Source organism: Alligator mississippiensis, chromosome 3 (genome assembly GCF_030867095.1).
Source record: "Alligator mississippiensis isolate rAllMis1 chromosome 3, rAllMis1, whole genome shotgun sequence".
NCBI lineage: Eukaryota > Metazoa > Chordata > Crocodylia > Alligatoridae > Alligator > Alligator mississippiensis.
In genome coordinates, this window is record NC_081826.1 from 95,050,275 (window position 1) to 95,077,949 (window position 27,675).

At 42.4% G+C, this 27,675-nt stretch overlaps 1 protein-coding gene across 4 annotated transcripts in view; it reads left to right on the forward strand.

The window, feature by feature from the left end:
• The window catches only part of ANKRD12 (ankyrin repeat domain 12), a 151,157-nt gene that overhangs the window by 98,879 nt on the left and 24,603 nt on the right, over positions 1-27,675 (forward strand). For all 4 annotated transcript variants that reach the window (XM_019490468.2, XM_006262850.4, XM_059724245.1 and 1 more), the window contains 5 exons: positions 1,566-1,712; positions 3,810-4,010; positions 14,236-14,378; positions 16,266-16,413; positions 22,430-27,132. In XM_019490468.2, the coding sequence (XP_019346013.1) occupies positions 1,566-1,712; positions 3,810-4,010; positions 14,236-14,378; positions 16,266-16,413; positions 22,430-27,132 (5,342 nt within the window). The remainder of the gene's footprint in view (positions 1-1,565; positions 1,713-3,809; positions 4,011-14,235; positions 14,379-16,265; positions 16,414-22,429; positions 27,133-27,675) is intronic.

Below are 27,675 nucleotides of genomic sequence, written 5' to 3' on the forward strand. Positions count from 1 at the left end.
GCTGTGGAGGGGACTGCAGCCACCCCAAATTTTGTTGTAGGCCCCCTGTAGTGCCACTCCCAGCGCCTCCCACCCAGCACAGCCCTGGCTCTTCCCAACACATGGGTTGAGCTGGGGCTGTGCTGGGTGGGCAGTGGCAGCATTGGGAGAGGGACTACAGCACAATTTGGGGTGGCTGCAGCCCTCTCCCAGCACCACAGCCACCTGCCCCAAGCCCAGCCCCCACCAAGAAGAGCCTGGCCCAGCCCCAGCTCCAGGCCACAACTGCGGCCTGCCTGTCCCACCCCACGCAGATCTCGGGGCACATCCAACCCCCTCCCCCATGCCCTCCCGGGGAACATGCAGCAGCCAGAGTCGCCTCCCCCACCTCCGGATCAGCCAATATGCCTCCTTAAATCTCAGCTATCAGTATCAGCCCCCAAAATCTCTATTGGTGCACCCCTAATAACTTACGTTCCCCAAAAAATTGACCTGGAGTATTAGAGACTTTAAATGGTGACTTGAAGGAGAGGGATAACATAGAGAAGTTATGTGTACTTGATGAGTGTGAGCACGAACGAGGAGGAGAAATGCATAAGATATGTTGCAAGGGGTTATAGCTAAATGTAATCAGATGAATTCCAGAGCATCAGTACTTGGGCTGAATATCGGGGGGAGGGGAATTCCCAACAGTGAGATTTATTAAATCAGGAGTGTTCAACCCCTGGCCCTTGTATCTCTCGATGGGTCCAGAAATTTGGTGGTTTGGGAGCGGTGCCACTGCTCCTCCACCACCGAATTTCCAAGTCCTCTGCAGCTGGATTGGGCTTGGCCTTGCATAGGGAGATCAGGTCCCATTGCATGTCTGGATTGCTCCAGGGCCTGAGGCAGCCATGCAGCAATGGCCTGGCTGGGCCCTGATGCAGCCATGTAGGGCCAGGCCATTCCCACACAGCTGCATCAGACCCTGTTCCTACATGGCTACATTGGGCTCCAGCAGATCAGGCCTACAAACTGGATCTGGTGTGTGGGTGGACTTGGTACTGCTTGTCTGGCCCTTTGGGCAAAAAAGTTTGGGGAACACTGTTAAATAATTGGGCAGTCTGCTAAGGGAAGTGGAGTGAAATTTTTGATGTTTTAAAGCTAGATTATACGAACAAGGAAATATGGAATAACATGGGAGTAAGGAGAAACCGTCTTGTGCTGTGATTTTTAATGATCAGATAACTTCATGACATTTTTTCATTGCCTGAAAAATCAGAATTGCAACAAAATCACCACATTGATATACAAATGGATTTTTTTTACCTTATCTTCTATATGATATACTTCCAAAAGTTCTAAGTCCTTTACCCAGGACATGTAATACTTCTCAAATGAGAACTGATGGGTATGATCTTTTGGAGAGTTCATGTCTTCATGTTTATTTGTTTTTTTAACTTGTATACAAGATGGGGATGTATATTTCAGCCTATTATTTTACAACCCCCAGTTCACATATTTGAAAATAGAATTCTAGAGACACAAATAACTATGCTAAAACTGTGATTTTTGTCAGAATTTAATAAGTATATTAACATTACCAGAAAAAGAAGGCCCAGAGAAGAAGAAAATGAAAAAGGAACCTGGAAATAAGAAGGCAGCACCAGTTAGCATTCTTTTTGGTTATCCACTTTCGGAGCGCAAACAGATGGCCCTTCTTATGCAGATGACAGCGAGAGACAACAGTCCAGGTGATACCCATCATAACTGAATATTTTATTCTTTTTCTTTGCTGTTTTTAAATGCTACAGAAGTAAATTATGCCAGATTTTATTTGAAGCATGTAATTTTTAAAGTAATCCTTGATTTAACCAAAAACTATTTTGTGTTCAAAATTCTGTCCATGAAAAATCTTAGTTTTTCAGAAATTGCACTTTTCATTGAATATATTAAATTGTTTTTTACTATCTTTGCTTATTGCTGAGAGTGTTGAATTACAGATAGCAGTGGGAAATGAATTTCTAAATAATCCACTCGAGTATTTTAGCTTTTAACCATTATATTATTACTTTTTTCATCCAATAATGTATTCTTAGTATTCTAGAGTGCAATTGCATGCTCATTAGGGTTCAAGGGTTTCCTAATATGTTGCAAAATTTTTTTCCTATTGTCTTCAAAAGGTACCAGATCAACTCCTTAGAATCTTATTCTGTTTTTATGTAGAGGGTGACCCCATAAAAATATCCACAGAAGAAACTGATTTATATTGACAAAATGTAGCCATTTAACTTCCATAATAACTCAAGAGTTCCTAAGTTCATTCTGTAAAAACAAGAAAAACTTATGTGAAGATAAAAGACCGAGTTTACTTTCAGAACATGGCAACATTTAATTAACCTTTCAATTGGTCCTGCTGTGTTTAAAACTAAAGTTGTGTGGAGAAGGTGATTCAGTTTGCATGAAGGGGTTGGATATTTTGAGGTTCACTTTTGGAATAAAATCCAAAAAAGGGAACCTTAGGGGTCAATGGCTGCAGAGCTGCTTGGGAGTTAACATTCCTAAGTCTTTCAGTCTCTTCACTTCCCCATTAGCCTGTCAGGAGACTTCCTGAAGTGCTAGTAGCTCAGAAGTCCAGGCTCCCCAGCTGCCCAGAGGTTGAGGAATTGGGTGGGTTAACTGTCAGATAACAAGACAGGTATTCCTATGAAACCATGCCTTTTTTCTGTTTGTCCTTCATCAAAATTGAATAGTTTCCACCAATCTCTTTCCTTTCAGGTAACTAACATGATCCAGTGAGAAAACATTCTAGTGGAAAAGCAGCAAGCAGATCTAGTTTACAGCTTTGTGACTAAAATATTTTCTTCTCAAGCAGTATCACTTAATACTAGCATTTCAAATATGTGCATTCCTTCCCTCTGCCCTGCTCCATTTTTTTTCTCCTGGATTATTTATTTCAAGGGTAGGGTGTTTTTCCTACCTATGGAAACTGCTTACTTGATATCCCTGTTACATGCCTTACTCGGACTTCGGGAGCTCAACCATATTGTCAGTAGGATAATTTAAATTCCTGTTCTAGTTTTGACCTTTTCACTGAGTCTAATAGCATAGTGAAAAACTTTAGTGAAATAGACGTGAGACCAGATTTTCAAAGTTATATAGGCACCTGGTGGGATTTTCATAGCTGCCAACACACCAATGCCTGTTGGTTTCTGTTGGAGGCCGATACTTAATCAGCATTGGTAGATTGTATATGTGCCTCAGTATCATAAAAATCTGGCATTTAGTCCACTAGTTGCAGAAGAGATCAGTAATTTATCACAATATAAGCAATTGTATCATTTACAGTTTATCAGAACCAGATGGCACATAAGATGGGAGCCTAAATTGCTCTAGAACAGGGACTGACAACTTTTTAACAACAGTGACCCAAATTAACACAGCTGTGTCCAAAGGCAGGCTGCCAATTGGAGCTCCGCTGTCAATGCGTCATCCCCTGCTGCAAGTTGCCGCTGACTCCTTGTGGTGCCAATTACTACTGCTCTTTTGGCTTGGCAGGCCAGATGAAATCTCTGTATGGGCTGGATGTGGCCCACAGACTGTGTAGATGGCTGACCCATGTTTCAGAAAGATACAATACTACAGTAATAGACATTGAATTCACTCAGTCCAATGGTGTCATGAAATGCACTTGCAAGTTTGTGACAAGTTTGTACATGTATTTGAAATGCAATCTACATAGTCTGTTTAATAATACAGCTAATAATGCTGAAGATTGTATGCTAAGAAAATGAATGTAAAGTAAAAATTATTAGTCACGTATACTGACTGTTTTGATACTTGTTTTGTAGATGCCACACTAAACCATTCTTTGCAGACAACTCCAACACAAAAGAAAACACCAAGTTCCTCATCAAGACAAAAAGACAAAGTTAATAAAAGAAATGAACGAGGGGAAACTCCTTTACACATGGCAGCTATTCGAGGGGATGTTAAACAAGTTAAAGAGTTAATCAGTCTAGGAGCAAATGTAAATGTAAAAGATTTTGCAGGTAAGTTCACGTTCAATTCTTTCAAAATAGGATTTATTCTTCAATTGTAAAAATTCAGTGTTAGTCCTGACTCTTCTAGAGATTTAACTTAGTTCTGTATTTCAATTTAATTTCATTCTGAATCTAAAATTTACTAGAGGTGCACCAATACATCGATCCAATATCGGACCATCTTCGATATAAAGAAAATTTATTGTATCAGGGAATCAGCTTGATTTGGCTGATGGATTTTTTTTTTTTTTTTTTTATGTCTGATTTGGCGCAGCCCTGGCCACGGATACCCGGTAGGGCAGTGCCTGCCCCAGCCCCACTTCCTCCTTCACCATGGGGGACATTGATCTGCCCGCCCTCCCCTCCCCTCCCACCACAACAGACTTACCAGCTGCACTCAGCTGTATCGGAAATCTGATCAGCATTGGCCAGTATGCCTCCTTAAAAATTGTCTATTGGTATTGGCCCCCAAAATATGTTGGTGCCCCCCTAAAAATTACAATGGTCAGAAGTTTCTTAAATTGTATTAATGACTGTAGTGGTAACAAGGGATGATTAGTGGATATGGTGGAAGGGAAGGGGGTGTTTTAAAGCACTTTAATAAGATCCTTCAGAGGCACCAATTACACCTAGGGCTTTCTGTGTTAGGTGCTGTGCAAAACTAAAGGCATACAGTACACTTGAATAACTTCATAATCTTAAATTATGTCTGTATTGTAGTTGAAGGTGAGATTGCAGAGTGCAAAAGTGCACGTGAGCTAGGATTAATTAAGCCTGTTCTGGTAATGATAACACTGATGCAATGCCACAGTCTTCAGTGCAGGCTGTACAAGCCTACGGAATCCTTACTGGGCAACCAGCCCACACCAAAGTTAATGCCATCACCTCTTCAGTGTAATCGTTACTAAGCCTAGTTACGTTAAGGCTAGCTCACGTGTGCCAACATATGCTGAAATCGTATCTCTGCCTACGATGAAGAGGGATACTAAGATACATGAGCAGCTTGCACCGTTTTCTGTAATACTCCTTTTTTCTTTTTACCTCTGTCTCTTGTGTACATTCTTTCTCTCTCTGTGCGCACATTTGATATTTTTAAAAGTACATATTTTTATTTGTAATTTTAGATTTATAGTTATGCTAAAAAAGAATTTCCTCATCTATTCTTGAGCCACTTGCCTTAGCATTAGCCATTAAACTCTTGCTATTTTTGCAGTTATAGAAATGGGTTATGGAAAGGTATTTGGAGGAGAAGAGAGAGGAGTGTCCTTGCAGTTCGGTTCAGGCTGTCCTCTAGATAGGAGGCAAAGTGGAAGAAAGCATAATGATAGTTGTCAGAGCAGTTTAATGTTGAATTATATAATATTAGTATTGTAGATGTTACTATCCAAGGCTAAGCTCCTTTTGACTAGGTACTGTGTAAATTTGGAACAAAAATGCTGTTCTTATCCTATACAACTTAAAATCTGAAATATAAGGTAAAGATAATAGTTGCATATAGATGGTGGAATACAAGAAAGCAGTTGAGTCCACGTTGATTAGTGTAGTAGACTTAGCATACCAGCAACCTAACTGTTTTCAGGTTTTAAAGGCAAGGCACCGTGAACTGTCAAACCCAGATTATATTACTTCTTTTTATAATATGCTGCCTGTCAGCACTGCTTTCATCAGCAGCAGCTGACTTCTTTACGTAATATTTTATTTGTTATTACTCTGGACATTATCACAAGCTGCTTAATACCAGCTACTTCAGTGATCTCTGCTGGGTAAATTTTTACCTGTTAATGTCAATTCATTGTGCCTCTGACCCCATGATCAAGTCAGTTAGCAGATGATTAAAGTACTGCTGGTCTCAGTGGTCCTGTGATCATAGAATCATAGACAATTAGGGATGGAAAAGACCTCAGGAGGTCACTAGTCCAACCGCCTGGTCACTAAACCATCCCCAACTGGATCATCCCAGCCAAAGCTCTGTCTAGCCAGGTCTAAAAAACCTGCGACGATGAAGAGTCCACAACCTCTCTGGGTAACCTGTTCCAGTGCTTAACTACCTTCCTAGTAAGAAAGTTTTTACTAATATCTAATCTAAACTTCTGTTGCAGCAACTTGAGACCATTGCTCCTTGTTCTGTCATCTGCCACCACTGAAAACAACCTAGGTCCGTCCTCTTTGGAACCTCCCTTCAGGTAGTTGAAGGCTGGTATCAACTTTCCCCTCAGTCTTCTCTTTTGCAGACCTAAAAAGCCCAGTTCCCTCTGCCTTTCCTCAGAAGTCATGTGCCCTAGCCCCTGAATGATTTTTGTTGCCCTCCCCTGCTCTTCCTCCGTCTTGTCCACATGCTTTCTGTAATGGCGGGGGGGCCCAAAACTGGACACGGTAACTCCAGATGTGGCCTCACCAGTGCTGAATAGAGGGAAAGAATTACTTCCCTTATCTGCTGGCAATGTTCCTACTAATGCAGCCCAGTAGGCAATTAGCTTTCTTCGCAATGAGGGCACACGGTTGACTCATATTCAGCTTATTGTTCACTGTGACTCATGACTCTTCATCTGAAACTCGCCAAAAACCAACAGGCGACAACTGTGAGTGCATATGCCCTGACTCTCGATGCTGGTGAGATCATGAAGAACTTCTACTCACAGCTAGATATCTTCCCTTGGGATATTTGAGAGGATGGTAAGATCATTGTAATCTTCCGTGTCTCTCCCCTGGACGTTGCATGTGTGGATTCTTTTCGAACCTTGCTGTGACTTTGGGATGAACAGTTTGGTTACTGAGTGACTTCGGGTTGGTTCCCCCAGGGGCCTTGCCTGCCACGTCTTTGATGATAATTCTGTTTGGATCAGGAGGACGATGTTTGGTCCCGCCTCCCCTGGCGCCTTCCCTTGGTGGTTCCCACTGTTCCTCCTTTATGGGGCTCCGCCTCCCCTACACCCTGCCTAACACCAACCACAATGTCACCTGTGTTGTCGAAGTTAATGTCCAGAACCTTCTCAGCGCTTGGGCTCTTGGGATCTTACGGCAGCAGGCTAGTAGTGATGTTTCCACTCTGAACCTCTCCTACAGCCCCCTTTTCTCCACTTATGCGGCATCTGTCCTCGGCACCGTTCTGTCCCCTGGCACGTTGCCTCTTCCCTGGGTTTGATATCCGCCACCCATCAGCTACATCTGGATCCTGGTGCTGCTGGGTCCTGCCGGGCTCCAGTCTTCACTGTAGACTTCCTCTGCCCACACTGACCTCATAGGTAAATCCTCTGGCCCTGCATTCTCGGAGGAACCCCCTCCTGGGGTACCCACCAGGTTCCCTCGCTGGGACCGCTCGTGCGCTCCAGCCCCTCCAAGCCAGCTGGGGACTACTTCCGGTCCTCCCTGCTGGTCTTCCACCAGGTCTTTTATCCTGGCCCTGGGCATCTAGCCAGCCAATCGGCCCAGTATGCTAGTATAGAAAGTGCCCAGGCTGATGCGGGAGCTGTTCCCAGCTTCTCCCGGCTTGTCCTTTTTTTCCCTTTGATCTTCGCCCGTGGTGGCTCCGCCTGCTGCTGTTTCACTTTTGCCATGCTCGTCTCCTGGTGCGGTGTCCCACCGCCTCCAAGCTTTATCCGGTAAGTCTTTTTCACAGTCATCCTTCTCGGAGCTTTTAATGCCAGAGTGGGAAAGAGACTCAAAACTTTGGAATGGTACTACTGGAAAAGAAGGCATTGGAAATTCAGATTCTAACGGGGTCCTTCTCCTAACAAAGTGTACAGAACATGGGCTTGTCATCACAGATACCCTGTTCCATCAAAGGAACAAATTCCAGATGTCCTGGAAACACCCTAGATTGAAACACTGGCCTTTGATCAACTATGTGATTGTTTGGACTTGTGATTGCCAGGATGTCCTGATTTACGAGACTCATGACTAGTGCTGATGACTGTTGGACTGTCCACTGCCTCATCCATTCCTGCATGTCCATCAGGACTGTTCCTAAATGAAAAATGCAGAAGAAGCAGGTCGGGCACGAGTTAAACATTGGGTGCTTGAAGGACCCATTCAAGCAGAGAGAAGAATTCCAGCAACTCCTGAATGAGGCACTACCAACAGAGCACCCAGAAAGAGTTGAGGAGCACTGGACAGGACTTAAGACAGCTGTTCTCTCATCCTGCGAAAATACCATGGGTTACAAGACCAGGAAACATCAAGACTGGTTTCACAAAAATGACACTGAAATTCAAGGTCTCATGGACAGGGAACGGAAAGCTTTCTGTGCCTGGCAGAATGACATCAACTCTGCCATCATGAAAAATGCGCACCAACAAGCAAAATCAGGTGCAAAGGAGAACACAAGAACTGAAGAATGAGTGGTGGATTTAGAAATCAAAAGAAATCCAACATTTTGCTGACATCTGTGACACCTTGCGGCTTCTTCAGTGCTACCAAAGCCGTCTATGGCCCTAGCACTCAAGGCCTTACTCCTCTAAGATCAAAGGATGCTTTGCTTGTTTTCTAAAAAAAAGGAGGAGGGAGGACTCGGGCAACTATCCTGGGGAAGCTCTTTGAGAAGATTATCCAGGAGCACATCTGGGAAGGACCAGCAGGGGGGAGGGTCAGGGGCAACCAGCATGGGTTCATTAGGGGCAGGTCCTGTCAGACCATCCTAATTGCCTTCTACAGTTGGGTCACAAAATCATTGGATGTAGGTGTCGTGGTGGATGTAGTCTTTCTGGACTTCAGGAAGGCCTTTGACACTGTCTCCCACCCCATTCTCATTAAAAAGCTAGGTGACTGTGGCATTGATGCCTACACAGCCAGATGGGGTGCGGCCCCTCAGCCGATTTGCAACCTGAGAGTGGTGGTGGACAGGTCATATTCAACCTGGAAGGATGTGGGCAGTGGAGTCCCCCAGGGCTTGGTCCTCAGGACCGCACTATTCAATCTCTTTATTAGCGACTTGGACAAGGGAGTGAAAAGCACCCTGTTCAAATATGCTGACGACACAAAGATTTGGGGCGAGGTGAGCATGCTAGAAGGGAGGGACAGGATACAGCTGGACCTGGACAGACTACAGGGGTGGGCAAATGAGACTAGGATGGGATTCAATACCGACAAGTGCAGTACTACACTTGGGCAGTAAGAACCAGCAGCATATCTATAGGCCGGGGAACTCCCTTCTCGAAAGCAGTGGCAGAAAGAGATCTTGGAGTCATTATCGATTCCAAAATGAACATGGGCCACCAATGTGAGGATGTGGTCAGTAAGGCCAGCTGCACCTTTTCGTGCATCTACAGATGGATCACAAGCAGGGCCAAGGAGGTGTTCCTCCCCCTCTATGCGACACTGGTCAGGCCACAGTTGGAGTACTGCATCCAGTTCTGGGTGCCACACTTTAGGAGAGATGTGGCCAGCATTGAGAGGGTCCAGAGGAGGGCCACTCGGATGATCTGGGGACAGCAGGGCAGACCCTATGAGGAGAGGCTATGGGACCTGAACCTGTTCAGCCTTCACAAGAGAAGGCTGTGATCAGCCCAGAAATGGCTATTCTGACAGTGGTCCACAACTATAAGGAGAGAGAGTGCTAAGAAATTAGGAATAGGTATATCAACAGTTTCAAATATAGTCATCAGAAGACTGCAGATAAAAGAATACCACGGTTTGTTGTCTGCAATGAGCTGTAAAAAATTGAGAACCTACACCTGAATGGAGTTGGCGAAGGTACTGCTGAAGTGGTTTAAGTCCATTCATATAATCTTCCAGTAAATAGGTCTTGGTTGTCAGAAATGGCAGACACTTGCTAAATATTTTTGGATTAGAATTTTATAATGACTTCCTTGAGTAATTCAAGAAACATAATATTCCATTTAAAGCTGTCACAGGAAAAGCTGCCAGTGTTGTTCATGATGCTTTGGAATAGTGGGTTTCAAGATTACCAATAACTGGAATCGTTACACTTTTGATGATACTCCATATGGGCGAAACTGGATTCTTTTTTGGAACTCCTTCTTGATGGAACATTCTGTTTCAAAAATGAAAAAAGTTATAGTGGTAAACAAGCCAAGTCTTGTTGGACAGTTGCTCTTTGTACCAATATAACTGGCACTGAAAAATGATCGCTGTTTGTGATAGGAAAACATCTCAACATTTATGATTCAAAAATTTAAAAAAACATTCTGAAAGGGCTAACAGCCTCTCATGGATTGGTGGGCAAATATTTGAAGAGTGAGTTGTAACACAACACAATAAAAGCATTGTTGGGTGATTGTCAAGCTTACACCAAAATTAAAGAGCTAGTTTTACTTCCATCAAACATGACCTGCATGCTTCAACTATGTGACCAGGGTATCCTCAGTGTATATCCAAACAACAGTAATATCTGAAGACAAATACATTATGACCTACATACCTACATGCTGTGGAGTAGAACAAGAAAGAGATTGATGAGAAAATTTCCATTCAGTTTATGCACAGAGCCTGGAAAGTTGTCATTCCTGTCACCATTACTAATTGCTTCTTTGAGGCATGTTTCAGCCAGCTAACACCTCAGTAATTAGCCCATCCAGTTCCCATCATGTTGGAAATGTACTACTAGCATCAGTTTCAGACTCGAAATGATCTACAGTTGTTGATGCTAGTGTAACTTCTGGAGAGTTTATCCAAGTTTACAGTGGGTTTGTGACATTTACAAAAATGATTGTCAAAGACATTACTCGAAGTGTCAGTAGATGTTGTAATGATGATAAAGATGGGGGAGAAGAACAGTATAATGAAGTTTCTGGTCCTGTTACTGAAACGATGTCATGCATGCAGTCGCTATCCTCATTTCAAGTTGTCCAAGCCTTTATAAATAGCATTCCTGAAGTAATAGATGTGTTCACTGTTTTGCTTCATGTACAAGAGTACTGACTAAACAAGTAGAGAAAACAACCTTTTATGTTACAGAATTCACTGTTGTTTAAAGTATTGTATGTACAATGATATACCGTTATGTATGCTGGTAAAGAAAATTAAATGTGTTGCAACAAAGAGAAACCTTTCTTTCATAATATGTTATTTGCAAAGATATATACAGGTAAAAATTAAATGGGTATTACCATGTAATATTGGCTTACTCAGTACTTCTTCAGCATGTGCTGCCATCTGGTGTATAACTCTGGTTATTGTCATAAGCTTAAAATCAGGCTTTTGTCAGTCCCATGTATGCAATTTTATTCAAGTTTGACTGTAACTTTAGAAAAAATAGGGCTGGAAGGGACCACTAGAGGTCATCTAGCTCCAAATTCCTGCTCAAGGTAGAATTCATACATTCATAAATGCTAGGGTTGGAAGGGACCTCAACAGATCATCTAGTGCAACCCCCTGCCAGTGGCAGGAAAGAGTGCAGGGGTCAGATGACCCCAGCCAGATGCCTATCCAGCCTTCTCTTAAAGACCCCCAAGATAGGGGAGAGCTCTACCACCCTTGGAAGCCGATTCCAAATTCTGGTGACCCTTACCATGAAGAAGTTCTTCCTGATGTCCAGCCTAAATCTGATCTCTGTCAGTTTATGACCATTGTTTCTTGTTACATAAAGCGTCTCGAACAAATAATTTGTTTAATCTGTATTTAGCATCCAGTGCCATAACACAGACGTGCTTGCTTGGTGATATGAGGGGGCAGCCAACATTACTGGAAGCAGGATTTAGCATCTCAGTAGTAAATAAGAAGTTCAGCACAGGCATTTAAAGTTAAACCTAGTAGTTCCTTGTAGCATATGGGGGAGATGACAGAAACATACACAAAACTGCTGGACTGTAAGCTGCAACTACTAAGGGCTGGATCTTTCAAGTATTAAGCAGAAAGAACACACAGGTAGGCTGTGTCTAAATTGTAAGGACCTTGATGGAAATTGAAGAGAAACATAAATCCCAGATTACAGGTCTGAGTGACAAACAGAATGGTGATGCTCGTTTGGTCAGGGTGAAGAACCAGAACACAGTGAGAAGTTAAGAACAGTAAAAGGGGTATTGAGAGCTGGTGCCAGGAGGTGGGAAGGGATCACTGGGGAAAGTGGAAGGGTTAGAGGAGGGAGATCATTTGTGAAACTTAAGCATCTGTAACCAGGAGTCCAGGGAATGGTTGGCAATTCAAAGGAGAGGGGATGGTCACTTCTTGTGTTCTCAGTTTTTATAGGATATGGCAAATTTCTTCCAAGTGAGGAGAAAGAAGTCTTGGTAGGAGGAAAGGAATGATTGAGGACTGAGTCAAAGGTAGTAAAAGGTGTGTTGCAGAGCTGCTCAACCCAGGCCTGTGGACCAGATGTGGTCTCCAGAGCTGTAAGACCTGACTTGCAGGGCTCCCCAAAGATCCAGGATTTGGCAGATGAAAACAGTGACAATACTGCCACCACTCAACCCCTTCCAAATGTCTAAGCCCCCCCAGGCCAGATGACACCCTGTGCATGAAATCCTAGCACACAAGGATACCAGGTTAGGGCCCAATCCAGTATTCGTGGAGTCAAAATAGTGGAATCCCATATGTTACACCTGGTGCTGTGGTTGGGCCTGGGACCAGGGCAGCAGCCTTCATGTGGTGTACATGGGACTGTGGTTGAGGGGTTAGGGCCACAGCAAAAGGGTCCAATCTGGCATGCAAAGGGCCCAATCTGGCTTGCTTCGGGCTGGTGCCAGGATAGCAGGCCTGATCCAGCACAGGTGGGAAAGTGACCAATCCAGCATAGGTAACCCATCTGGCATGCAGTGGATTAGGTCCACAGACTAGGTCCAGATTGTAGACCCACCCCACACACAGCTGCAACTGTCCCATTCCAGCCTGTAGACCCACCCCACTCACAGGTGTAGCTATTGGCTGAACACTGCAGATTGTGCCTGAAGCAGCAAATGAGCTGCTGGTAGTATTTGCCTTGCCTTTTTTTATATTCTGCCTTCCAAGAACAAGGCTCATGTTTCATTTGGGGATGTGTTGTTGGGGAAAATACCATAACTTGCTTTATTTGTCAATAGTTTATTATTTAAGAAAGTGAGAGAAATGCCATTCTGAGCTGTACTTAGCAATATGAAGTTGTTACTTCTGTTACATGTTCAGTGACTCTAAAATAGCACTGGCAATTAATACAAGGTTTTGCTTTAATTCTAAACTAAGGACTGTTTTGTTTATCTACATAATGATCTTTCCAAGGGCTTAACTAATGAGTTTTGTGCCCTGGACAAAATCTCTGTGCATCCCAGAGGGTGGAGGGGAGTGAAGATGAAAGGTGTTAAGTGCTGGAGAGCAGGATTGGGGGATGAAGGAAGGGTGTATCCCTATGGTGTGTACCTACACTGTGCATCCCTATGTTTGGCTTTTCCAGCTGGGTCATGAAGGACTGATCCAGGCCAGCTCTTATGGCCAGATAGAGCAGGGCTGTTTCTGCTGTGTCAGAGGCTGGGGAGGTGGGTACCACAGTTGCCCCCGTCCCCCCTCCCTGCAAACTACACTACCAGACCTTTCTTAAAATGCAGAGGAATGTTTGTTTTTTTTAATGCAGTGCTTTTATGGTCAGATTTTCAGTCATTCCACAAACTTTAATTTTGGTATGTGTTTGGTTTCTATTTACTCAAAATAAAAATTGGGTGCTTGCTTGTCCAGAGTGTTGATAAGACTTAAATTCGTAAAGCATTTTGATCCTCCAACCGAGGTGTTGAGTAGCATCACATTATGTGCGTATAGCACAGTATAACATAGGAATTACCCTAGGGCAGTTGTTGCTCAACCTTCTGACCCCATGGGCCAGATGAGGAGGAGAGCCAATCCAGGGGCTAGACCCTGCATGGCGTTGGCATGCAGGGTCAGCCCACAGGTATGATCCAGCATACCAGCCTCGGAAGGCAGACCTGGCACACTGGCCTGACTCCTCACATTGGATCCAGCCAGGAAGCTGTCCTGTGCACTGATGCTGAGGCCATGTCATTTAGTACAGAACTCCCCGTGTGTCTGGAACCTGGGCGGCAGAGGAACAAGGGCAGTGTTAGTTGCCACCACTTCCAGAGCTGAGCTGTGGCAATTAATGCTATCACTGCTTTCTTGCCCTCGAATTTCTGGGCCTGTGAGGTGCCCCATGGGCCAGATGTTGAACACCACTGGAAATAGGGAGTTCATTTCAAAATCACGAACAGGTAGCAATTGTATTGTCTTAATGTTTGTAGTTTTGTTATAGGAGGTATCACTTGCTTACAAGCACATGTGTATGATCAGTAATTGAATTTTGTGACTTTCACTATTACAGGTTGGACACCGCTGCATGAAGCTTGCAATGTTGGTTATTATGATGTTGCTAAAGTCTTAATAACAGCAGGGGCTGATGTGAACACACAAGGATTGGATGATGATACTCCACTTCATGACTCTGCTAGTAGTGGACATAGAAATGTAAGTATATAATAATAATAATCTGTAAACTCAAGTTTTGAATTGAGCAAGAAAACGCATTCTGAGCATCACCAAGTGTCTATATAACCCTGGTTCTGCTCTTCCTGGGTCATCCTTTTCTGGCTTTAGTCCCTTTGTTCCACTGACAGAACTCCACTTTTCCAGTCTTTTGTCTTAATGCCTGTTTCAAAAACTAGAAAGCCTCTAAAGGCTATTGAATGGAAATCACCCCCCCCCCCCCAACTTTCTACTCTGTTTCTCAAGAGAAAAGTATTTCCAAATTATGTTGTAGCTTCCGCAGGATACCATATTTTTTTGCGTACAGTATAAACCTTCTCTCCCCCACTCCAAAAAAAGCCAGCTGCTGGAAGTTGGGGTGTGCATTATAAGCAAGAAAATATGTTGATAGCAGCTTCTGCCCCTTAAGCTTCTGCCAGGCCAACGTGAAAGTAACTCAGCACATGATCCATAGGGAGCAGAAAAATCAGCAGGCTCAGCTCCCTAGCTGCTGCTACTTATTTACTTACTACAAGGAAATCTTTTTTTCTTCATTCTGCCTTTCAGAAATCAGGTGTGTATCTAGTTCTGGGTGTGTTGTATGCAAGAAAATATGGTGTTTTAATTCATACTTCTATATCTGTATTAATATATTTAAATAAAACAGGGTGCTTGATACCAGGTCTTAGGGAAGGAAACTGAAGGTGATCCTGTACGTTTATAGCCATTTGTTTTCTTCTTTATTTTTTATTTGTGGTTTTATTTCTGTTTTAGATTTCTTCAAACTAGCTGTTCCTGTCTTTGATTTCTTCTCTTTGAAAATTATTTTAGGTACTACAGTGTGTATGGTGTATTGTGGAAGATGCAAAATAGAAATATTGCTTACATCAAGAAAATTATTTTCTAAATAAGTCACTGAACTGAGAAAGTACTTTTGCAAGTGTAAAGAGGCAAATCATGAGGGTGTTGTTGCCATATTGGAATAATGAAGGAAGGTGGTGGATATGTCTAATGAATTAATAAATAAAATAAATAATTGTCTTATTCCTTATTGGTATCATGGCAGAAGTGGGTTTTCATAATGGAACTGAATGAAGACAGTGCCTGAGAAATGGGAAACTTTGTGGTTATGGGTTAGATGGATGCTGTGTTGTTTAATAAAATGGTCATAAAAGAAGCATATCCCAAACCCACTTGCAGTTTCTTTTCAACTTGTGACTAACAGTAAATTGCATAATTTGGAGTTGCAGCAAAAATGTAAACAAACCTAAGTGACTTGGGCTGTTTAGTTGAAGATGCAACGATTTTTGGTGATTGCTGTGATCGTTTGCTTACTGTGGATGTTTTCATTTCAAATGTGGGTGGCTGTGAGAGCTAGTTACACTACTGTTGCTTGAAGTGTCACTTCTTTTTAAGCAATAAGTGCTGTGAAGGTGGAACAACTGGAGAAAAGTAGGGCATATTGAATCTGGGTTGTGTGAGAGAGGGGTTGAAGCAAAGGGTCAGGAAGGAAGAAGAGTTAATTTATTTTTTCTTCCTATTGCTGTGTTCAAGCAAATGCAGATACTATAATAATATGGGTTTTTTGGAAAGGGAAAGAGGGTTCCCCCCAGCTTATGGGTTATAGCTTGCTTTGGAGTTGCATTCCCGCCTGTTGAAGTTTTGTTCTGCAGCCTGGGCTTCCATAGATAAAAAGCTGGAGCACGTTGTTAAGTCACAACAATACATGTGTCCCAAGTCAAATTAGAACTCGCGTTACAGAAGTAAAAATATATAAGAACACAGGCATAGAAGAATGCATTCAAATATTAATCTATTTACTGCATATATTTTCTGATGGGTAATTTTGAAGCTCTTGCAAAATATAAATGATATTCTCATGTATTGCAGATTGTGAAGCTGCTGCTTCGACATGGTGGAAATCCTTTTCAGGCCAACAAACATGGAGAGAGACCGGTCGATGTAGCTGAAACAGAAGAGTTGGAAATGCTGTTGAAAAGGGAGGTGCCTATTTCTGATGATGAAGACAGTTGCTCAGGTTAGAGAGTAGACTTTTTAATTGCACAGTTCTAGCAACAAACGCTTTCTACTTTTTATTTTAAGACCCTATTTTCTGTTGTGTAATTGCCGGACATCACCATTTGAAATTAATTATTGGAGGTGCACCAATACGAGTAATACCAATATGATTGGTCAGTGGCTTTAGAGGGTTACACCTTGTATAGGAGAGACCATGTGGGGAGGAGGAGTAGGGGTATTGCTCTTTACGTTAAGGATCAGTTCACCTCCCTGCAGATTGAGTTTTCTAACCAGGAAGGGCATCTTGAGACTCTCTGGGTCAAAATACAAGGAGAACATGGGGAGGGTGACATACTTGTAGGAGTCTACTATAGACCTCCTCACCAAGAGGAAGATCTAGATTGGAAATTCAATCGGGAACTGGTCAAAGCCGCACACTTCTGATATGTGATTGCCATGGGGGATTTCAGCTTCCCTGACAACTTCTCTTGGGATGAGCGCATGGCCAAATCTGACAGGTCGCATAGCTTTCTCACTTGCATTGAAGACCTGCATTAGGTAGAGGTCAATGGGCCAACTAGGGGAGAGAGGCATTGCTTGATCTGGTCCTGGCCAAAGGGGAGGACCTGGTGAGCAATGTGAGGATTGAGGGGAAGCTTGGTGACAGCGACCATGAATTGGTCACCTTCTTAGTTCACTGAAGAGCAGGCAAACCCCTCAGCAAAACAGAAGTCCTTAACTTTGGGCAGGCTGACTTTTGCAAACTGAAAGAATTGGTCTGTCAGGTAATTAGAGGCCATATGCCTCTAGAAAAGGGAGTACATGAGGAATGGTCCTCTCTCAAAAACACATAATCCAACAAGCACAGGGGAAAGCCATTCCATCTCGCAAGAAATTCAGTCAATGGGCACAGAAGCCCCCTTGGCTGAATAAGGAACTGTTGGATGTATTTCTTGCTGGGGTCACTTGATCCCAGCTGACTTTCTGCCTATGGTAGGGGAGCTGAACTCTATCTCATGAGGTCCCTTCCAGCCCCTAATGTCTATGAAATACATCGGTCCCATATCGGATCAGCACCAATATGAGGAAAATTGAGAGTATCGGCAATCAGCTTTTTTTGCCTAATGTGGCCAATAATGTGGCTGATAAATACCCCGTGCGTGCACTCGGCCACAGCATGCACGCAGCTAGGAGCTCAGCCCTGCAGCTTGGAGAGCAACATTGGCTGGTAAATCTGTTGGGGGGGGGGTATGGGGGGGAGGAGCAGATCAAGGCTTCCATGATGAGGGAGGGAGTGGGGCTGGGGCAGGTGCTGCTCAGCCAGGGCAGGGAGGGTCACAGGACAGAGCCACAAGTGGCTTGCCCAGGCAGCACAGGGGATGGGGGGGCGGCTCCTGCCACTGCGTGCACCCTGGGAGGGCATGGGGGGGGGGGGGCATGTGCCCCTGGATCTGTGTGGGGCAGGGTGGGCTGCTGATATGGGCTGGGGCCAGGGCAGCGCCAAGGTCTTCCCAGTGGGGAGTTGGGCCAGGCTGTGCTTGGGACAGGCAGCGGTGGCACTGGGAGTGGGGTTACGGGGGGGCCTATGGCAAATTTTGGGGTGGGTGCAGCCCCCCCATAGCCCCTCTCCCAGAACTGTCACCACCTGCCCTGAGCACAGCTTGGCCCAGCCCCCTGCCAGAAAGAGCCTGGCACCACCCCAGCCTGCAGCAGCAGCCTGCCCTGCCTTGCGCACAGATCCAGGGGTATGCATCCCCCTTGCCCTCCCGGGGTGTGTGCAGTGATGGGAACCGCAGCCCCCCAGACAAGCCACTTGTGGCTCTGTCCTGCACCCTGCCCCACTTTGGCTGAGCAGCATCTGCCCCTGCCTCACTCCCTCCCTCATTGTGGGGGGCCTCAATCTGCCCCCCGCCATGCCCCTTCCTTCCCCCCCACTCCTTCCTCCACACCAGACTCCACACCTGGCTGCATATTGGAATTGGATTGGTATCAGCCAGTATGGTTTCTTAAACAGCCGCTGGTATTGGCTCAAAAATTCTGAAAATGTGTACCCCTATTAATTATTTCATGTTGTGTGTCTACACTTCAGGGGCAGGCAATTATTTTGGCCAGAGGGCCGCTTACTGAGTTTCGGCAAGCCATCGAGGGCCGCATGACGGGCAGCTCAGGGCAAATAAATATTAATTTTCTAAATTTTTTAGAGGCCTCGCGGGCCGGATAGAATGGCCTGGTGGGCCGCATCCAGCCCCCAGGCCACATTTTGCCCACCCCTACTACACGTGTTTATTTTTTGTAATGGTTTGGTTGTTTCTCTTAGCAAGGTAGAGGAAACTATATTTTTGTCCATGCTAAAAAAAAAGACCCTATATGCCCAATAACATTGAGCAAATCTAGTGCCCCTGTGCTTTCAGAAGAGGCTTGAAATGTGGCCTTCAGTCACACTGGTGACAAGAATATGCCTTGTGCGAGTTCTGAACAAGTAACTTTCTAAGTTAGAAAGAACCATTTGAGGATTAAACGGTGGTGTAAAATGTTGAATGTATGTAACAAGGTCTTGGCCCGAAGGGTGGCTGTGATGCCCCATGGTGACCTAGTGACTCCTACCCCCCTCTGACTCCTTAGAGTACCCTTCCTCTTTAACCAATCCTGCCATGCCTTGATGCATCTTACATAGTATAAGGAGACTGTCCCACAGTCCCAAAGTGAGACCCAAGTCCTCAACCAATCAGCCTCAGGTTTGCCCTTCAGGGCACTTAACTGTAGCACACTTGGCCCTGCTGTGTCTTGGGGCACCAGGCACCTTTTGGGCTGCATTTGTGACCTCCATCCTCCCCTGTAGTCATGCCCATGCCTTGCAGACGGTAATTGATCACTTTGGAGGGTCCCCTTGGCCTTACCATAAGACTTGGTCCCCTCAGACCTCAAACCTTTGTGGGGGCTTCAGCATTCCTGGCTTCGGCACCTTTTTCTCTGGTTGTGTGCCCCTCAACCTAGGTCCACTGCCCCAGACCTTGGCTTCTGGGCCCTGGCTCTGGTCTCACCCTTCTCTGGACCTGGGGCCCGCTGGGGTCCTGGACCCAGACAAGGCTGCTCTTTTTTCTCAGCCCCCTGGGGTCCCTGACTTGAGCAAGGCTGATTGCATAGCACCCAGCCCCTTGGGACCCTCACTTGAGAGAGGCTGTTCTCGTGCTGCCAAGCTTCTCCCTTATGGTCCCAGACCCCTACAAGGCTCTATGCAGGGTACGTCTGAGGTGCACCTATGGCCTCCATGCTGCCCCCATAGCCACAATCTGGTCTTCTGGCATCAACTTAAAACAGAATGCAAATACAAATAACCACTTCTAACAAAAACTCTGCCCCACTCTGGGTTTATGCCACCCTGCAAGCCCTACCTCCCTTTGGGCTCTCACCTCCCAGCAATCTTGAGTGCTTGGGTGCTTGCCAGACTGGTTCTTTCAGCCCCTCTCTCCCTGGAGCTCTGCTTCCTGCAGCTTGTAAGGCCACACTGCCTGCCTTGCCTCAGGCCCTGGGCTTATATGCCTCTAAGCCTCACTCCTTTCAGTCATGTGGCTCCCCCAGCCACACACACGGGTTTCCCGTTTGCCTAATGACCAGCCTGTGCTCCTCTGCTGCAGCCTCACATAGCAGGCATGGCATCCTGCACTCCTTACTTAAAGTAACAGGGGCTTCTGGCTCCTTGTCACTGTGTTACTGAGATTTATGGGTTTGAAAGTAATTTGTTACCAGAGTACTAATATTATACTTTCCAAGTCTCAGGGGAAATTATAGTAATCAAGACCTGGACTTTTCATATACAAATGTTTTGCACCATGCTTAATTTGTAGTGGGTCATTGAATTAAGAATGGGACACTTAGCTGTTGGCTGTTACTTTACAAAGGGTGTCTCACTTGGCTTTTAATAGAGGGTGAGCTCCAGTCAGCTGGAGCTGATTAGAGAAGTGGTGCGTTTTGAAGTAAAGGCTTCTGCAGGAGACCTGCTCTTGCTGTATATACTTCCAGATAGTTTTCAAGCTCTTGTATTTGTAGAGGGATTAGGAACCTAACCATGGAAAATAATCCAGGTTATACTGTATACTGGAATTGAGTATTTGATTAATATTCCTAGATGGACATGGGTGTCTCCTGTAGGAAGAGAGGAGTGAAAAAATGGTGTATAATTGAGTAGCAAGATAATAATTGCTTTAAGTCATTGCATTTAAGTGGCCAATAATTGCTTTATGTCATTTCTCTTTCATTTCGATATATTCGAAATGAAAGAGAAATAACTTAAAGCAATGTTTTGATAAATTATATAATTAGCTATGTATTTTAGTTAATATTCACATAAAGAGTCTGATTTGTTTTCCATAATGGATTTTAGTCATCTTATTTTAATTGCTTTTGTTTAGATATAGTTATTTCAGCAAGACTTAAGCAAGTCTTTCAACTGTAGATGTTTTAGCCATTTGAGATCCCTCTAATTAATTACTTTCTCCATTTTATCCAAAATTAGCTTCTTTAATTGTCTGAGGGTCTTTTGAGACACCAAGTGTGAACCTTTTAAGACTTAGTTACACCAGTGAACATGCCTACATTGTAATATATTTAACTTCTATAAAAGTAACTGACAAGATGTTTATATAATAAGCTTTCCTTTGAGATTGTTCTCTCTTGTCTCTACCTCCATGCCATAGTTTTTGTATTCTGTTGCTTTATTATTTCTAACTTAGATTATAGATTATAAGCTTCCTGGAAAAGCACTTGTCATATCTTTAATGTGCATATAAAGTATGAACCTACAGCATAAAAGGAATAGAATGTTAAAATTTTCTTCTCCACACCAGGTAGGCTGTTGTGAAATAAAATTTAACTTGGGCTTGATGGAAAGCATCAACGTCGCAGGATTTTAGAACTAATGTCAAAAACTCTTTTTATGATTTTCTGTTACAGGTTTTCATAAGTTAACATCTAACGTTCCCTAAAAATGAATATAAGGGGCAGTTAAAACATTTGCACACAGTTCAACCCTTCAAATAACAGCAGCCTCTGCATTATTAGCCTGTACATTTATACTGCAGTGACTGGTTGTGCCAAGTTGTGCACAATATGATGAGTGATGGGATATATAGGTTCTCAGAGTTCCAGTGGGTAATTCACTCAAAAAAGCTCCCTATTCCTATTGATGCTTTGTGAGAAAAATCTCAACAGCTGGTGAAAAACATTATTGGCCTGAACCTACACATTTAGGTGGGATTTGATAGCAGTCTTTACCTGAAGGTTAATTCCAAAGAGGATGCAGTTAGACTGTTTTGAGTGGTGGTAGATGACGGAACAAGGAGCAATGGTCTCAAGTTGCAGAAGGGAGGTTTAGGTTGGATATTAAGAAAAACTGTCTTGCTAGGAAGGTGGTGAAGCACTGGAATGGGTTACCTAGAGAGGTGGTGGAATCTCCAATCTTGGAGGTTTTTAAGGCCTGACTCAACAAAGCCCTGACTGGAATGATCTAGTTGGGGATGGTCCTGCTTTGAACAGGGGGTTGGACTAGATGACCTCCTGAGTTCCCTTCCAACCTTAGTTTTCTATGATTCTATGCAGAGCAACCCATAACAGCGCATCTTAACACACAGGGCCACATGTGGCCCATAGGGCTCCCCATGGGTCCAGAAATTTGATAGCAGAGGAGTGGCAGTTAACTCTGCCACTACTTCCCCACCACCAAATTTCTGGCCCTCTGGGTTGAATGACATTAAGTGGCCCTTGCAGTCCTTATGAAACCTGCAGGCTGGAGACAGAGCACCAATGAACTAGACCAGTGACAGTAAACACCTAGTTTAAAACCCTTGGCCTAGAGCAGTACATTGTGTGACAGCACTGAAATAGTTATGGTGAAGTCTTAAGTGCTGTTTCGTTTTGCCCTCTAATAATACTGTTATTTATCTGTAAACTGAGATATTTTGTCCTTAACTAAAATGTGAAGGTTTTTTTTCTCTTCAGTCTCTTAACCTTGTTTGTTTGTTTTTGTGTTCTCAATCTAGATTCTGAAGAAGCTCCATCTGTAAATCCTTCCAGTGTAGAGGGGAATGCTGATTCAGAAGTAGAGAAAGAATCTCTAGTCAGTGACAACAAACAGATGGTCCCTAGTAAGGCACCAGTTTCATCTGCTCTTGATGAATATGAGTTTAAAGATGATGATGAAGATGAAATTAAAAAAATGATTGATGACAGACATATTCTTAGAAAGGATCTAAGGAAAGAGGATGAGTCTGAAGTAGAAAAGAGTAATTTATTTGTAAAACAAGAAAAAGTTGTTTTTCCAAAATCATTTAAAAGTAAAAAACAGAAGCCATCACGAGTTTTGTACTCAAGTTCTGAAAGTTCAGATGAAGAAATTCTTCAGGACAAAAAGATTGTCTCTCCTTGTTCTATCTCAGAAACTTCGAACTCTGATGTAAGAATGAAAAAAGAATACATTGTTTCAAGTGAACACAAGCAAAAAGGGAAAGTTAAAAGGAAATTAAAAAATCAGAGTAAAAATAAAGAAAATCAAGAGCTAAAGCAAGAAAAAGAAAATGCTAGAGTAACAAACCTAGCTAGTCCTGGATTAGATTCTTTAGATAAAGCCAGAGAGGAGGAAACTTTTAAAAAGTCTTTCAGCCCAAAAGAAGATTCTTCATTACAGTTGTTTCATATCACTGCTGGAAAATCTCCCAAGCATCCCTGTGGATTAAGTGAAAAGCAGTCAACACCACTAAAGCAAGAAAACACTAAAGTATGCTCATCACCAGGAGGTTCTGAAATCACATTACAGTCCGAGTTAGTTCGGTATGATCATAATACAGATTCTGAATACCTAGTGGAAAGTTCTAGTGGAAAATCTTGCAAACATAAAGAAAAAAGCAAACATCACCAGAAAGAGTTTCAGTTAGATTTTGGAGAAAAATCTAGTCCTAAAATTAAAGATGAAGATAATAGTCCAACTTTTGAAAATTCAGACTGTATGCTGAAAAAAATTGATAAGGAAGGCAAAGCTCTTAAAAAGCATAAGCTGAAGCATAAAGAAAGAGAAAAGGACAAACACAAAAAAGAACAAGAGGGGGAAAAGGAGAAACATAAGCACAAAGATAATGCTAAAGAGGTCCAAAGAAATATTGAATTTGATAGAGAATTTTGGAAAGAGAATTTTTTTAAAAGTGATGAAACTGAAGATATATTGTTAAACACAGAACATGAACCTCAGTCCTCAGACAAAAAATCCAAGTTGGAAAAAACTACAGCAAAAGAAGATAAATTAGGAAAGGAGAGACACTTCCAGAAAGAGAGAAGTTTAAAGGAGGAGAAAGAGAGAGAAAAAAACAAAAAGGAAAATGAGAGATTGTTTAAAGAAGAAAAAATCAAAGATATAAAAGAAGAAAGAGAAGTCATGTTCACAGATAAAGAAACAGAACTGCTTTGCTTAAGTGCAGGTCTTAAAGATGAGCCAACTAGCACGCATCTAGTAGAAAAAGAAGTGGATACTGAAAAGCAGGAAAAAAACTTTAAGGAAAATAAAGAGAAAGTTGAAAAGCGAGCCTTGATTAAAGAAAAAGACACTGAGAAGATAGAAAGAAAAAATGTAGATAAAGAAAAAAAGATAAAACATGAATATAAGCCAGAAAAAGAGAAAACAGAACTAAATGAATGTATAGAAAAAGCAAAGGAAAAACCAAATTCCCAGCAAGTGGACAAATGCCATAAAGAAAATGATAAGATAAAAAGTTTTGGTACTGTTAAAAAGCTAGATGAAAAAGAAAGAAGCAAAGAAAAACTTGATAAAAAATATGATAAAGAAAAGATTGAAAGCAAAGAAAAACACTGTATAGAGAGAAAAGTTAAACAATCGGAAAAAGATGGTGACTATGGTAAACCAGAAAAAGGTAAAAATAAAGACAGAGAGCTTGAAAAAAAGGAAAAATCCAGAGATAAAGATAGCTTTGCTGTAGCCAGCTCTAAGCACTTACAAGACGAAAGGAGATGTAATACTACAGAAAGTAGTAAGGCAATGCATGAAAAATTTTTGTCCTTGAAAGAGAAAGTAAAAGATGAATTGCTGAAAACTCCAGATGGGAGAGAGAAAGATAAAAAGGATAAAGATATAGATCGATACAAAGAACGAGACAAGCATAAAGATAAAACTCAGCAAAATAATTTACTTAAACTGAAACTTGAACCTGAGAAACCTAAACCTAAGTCATCACCAGCACCAAAGGATACTCGACCTAAGGAAAAACGATTAGTAAATGATGATTTAATGCAAACTAGTTTTGAAAGAATGCTTAGCCTTAAAGATCTGGAAATTGAACAGTGGCATAGGAAACATAAAGAAAAAATTAAACAAAAGGAAAAGGAAAGATTAAGGAATCGGTCCTCTTTAGAACTTAACAAGATAAAAGATAAGGAGAGAACAAAACATTTGGTAACTGACTCAAAAAACAAAGAGCTGATTCGTTCAAAAAGCTCAGAGCTGTCAGACGTTTACATGAAAGAAAAGCAGCTGAAAGATGCTACAAGTGGTAGATCACAGTCTGTGGACACAAAGAACTTAAACACTGGAAAGTTGTCATTAGTTTTAGACAGTAGCTTCAACAGATCCCCTAAATCAGAAAGTGAAAAGACAGGTCTAAGCTCCAGATCAGTGTCCATGATTTCAGTTGCTAGTTCAGAAGATTCATGCCATACTATAGTAACTACTCCAAGACCTGTAGTTGAATATGATTCAGATTTCATGCTTGAAGGTTCTGATTCCCAAATGTCCTTTACACAATCACCATTTTTGGTTAGTGCCAAATCACCAGCCCTCCTTGAAAGGGAGACTGATAGCCTTGCAGAGTTGCCAGACCGCATTAAGCCACCTTTTGCAAATAGACTTCCACCAACCTATATTAGATCAGCTTCTGTTGAAGATGTTAAACTGGTTTTAAGTGACTGTAGACCTGTTGTAGAAGTACGAAGGTGTAGTATGCCTGCTGTTATTCCTGAACATACAAAACAGCCTCGACTGTCTGAAGAAAATAATCAGAATGTTCTGTTAGCAGCTCCAGGTCATGTTTCCAGTTCCCCCAAACATGAAATACCTTCTAGTTTACCTGAAAGGGATTTTCCAAATAGTACATCTAATTTGCATTCCAGTTTTGCATCTTCTCCATCTAGAAGTGATTGCAACAAGATTGTTACATCAGATATAAATATTATTAAAACTACTGCTCAGATGAGCCCTTCAGAAGAAAATCATGTGCATTTAGAGCTGTGTAATCAGAGTAGTATGACTCAGCAACCTAAACCATGGGATGTGCCTTTTGACAGACTTAATTCTCTAAACAATGAGTTTAACTGCTCGGGTTCTGGGGTGTCAGAACAAGATACTAATACTGTTGCAGCATTGCATAATTCTGAAAACAGGACAGTTAAAGAGCAGAAATTGTCTGACTTTTTACCTCAACATGCTGAAATTATGGGAAGTTCCAGTTTTCAGGAATCTGCATCATTTTTGCCTTCACAGTCACCCAACTCTTTGCATATCCAGCCACCTCCAAATACAGAGTGTCCATCCAAAAATACATCTTTACTAGGTATTAGCAATCAAGAGCCAATGTTTGTGCAACAGCAACAAAACATAATTCAGATAACCAATTCTACTTTGGATACAGACAGTAGTAGTACAAAAGAGACTGAAAACGCCTTATTCCCCTCAAATATTAAAAAGGCTGATGTACATATAAATGTATATCCTGAGAGCTCCACAAGGAGTGTTTCACATAATTTTGAAAGAGCGAATACTCTCTGTGTGTTATTGTCTGAAAAGGATGTTACTACAAATAGTGGTTCACAATTAAATGCAAATTCATATACCTTCAATAAGCTTGTTTACAAGAATTCTCAAGCTGATGAAGTGGATAGTAGCACAGCTGAATCTCAAGAAATCAGAAATGAAAAGGTCCAACAAGAAAATTTTGTTTCAACTCATGAGGTTAATAATAGAACAGACATTGATCTATGTGAACTAAATACAGGCATACCAAAAGGAATTATGAGTGAATCTGCTAATAAAAAAAATTGCTCTGTAGATAGTGGAGAAATTATTTTGGCAGATGATCTACCACAGTACCCTTTATCTCACTTGGAAAATGGTTCACAACACACTGCACAGGAAGATGTACATAAATACAATGAAACCATTAAGCTAGAAGTAGAAGAAACTGAGGATCATAAGGCAGAGCAGCAAGAAGTTCCTCAAAGAATTACTAGAAATAGAGCAAATATGCTTGCTAACCAGAGTAAGCAAAATCTTGTTGGCTGCCCACAAACATCTGAAAAAGAATCTGAATCGTCTGCATCTCTGAAAGGAAGGATAAGATTAACCGAGGAAGATGATGCTCAGGTCCACCATCCACGTAAAAGAAAAGTGTCACGTGTACCTCAGTCTGTACAAGTGAATCCCTCTTTACTTCAAGCTAAAGAGAAAACACAGCAATCTCTGGCAGCTGTTGTAGATTCCCTGAAACTTGAAGAGATTCAGCCATACAGTTCGGAGAGAGCAAATCCATATTTTGAATATTTGCACATAAGGAAAAAGATAGAAGAAAAGCGTAAACTATTATGTAGTGTTATCCCTCAGGCACCTCAGTATTATGATGAATATGTGACATTCAATGGATCATATTTACTGGATGGCAATCCCTTGAGCAAGATATGCATTCCAACTGTAAGTAATAAGGTCTTTCTGTGTACAATACAATGGATGGCATGTTTTCAGTTTGCTTTATTATTCATATTCTTCCCATTCACTTGAAGGCTTCTGAATATTTTACCCCTAGTTTTGGTATGTTGGGCAGAGTCTGCGTGCTGAAAGACGCATGCTGACTAGTGTTGTACTAATGTTGACTAGTGTGCGTTCATGTAAGTTTTGTATGCTTGCCCTTTATACTAGTCAGGAGCAGTAGGCATCATAATCATCATTATAGAAGACTAGCAGTAATATGTGAAAGGTGTATAGTATAAAAAATAAATAAGGAAAATTTTTCATGCATTTGAATGTGTTCTGTAGTATAAAAGCCCTTCTTGTAAATGAGATCTCTGCTAAGATCAATTTTCTTTTTCAAGTACCTCTGTATTCCTACTCCTGGTACAGCTGACCTCACAAACAATCTTGTAATTTTGGGGGCAAGGGAATACATGTGGATTTCTCTGAGATGTCATGTTCAGCACCTAAGGGTGCCTATACATATGGTCAAGAGTGGGGAGGGGC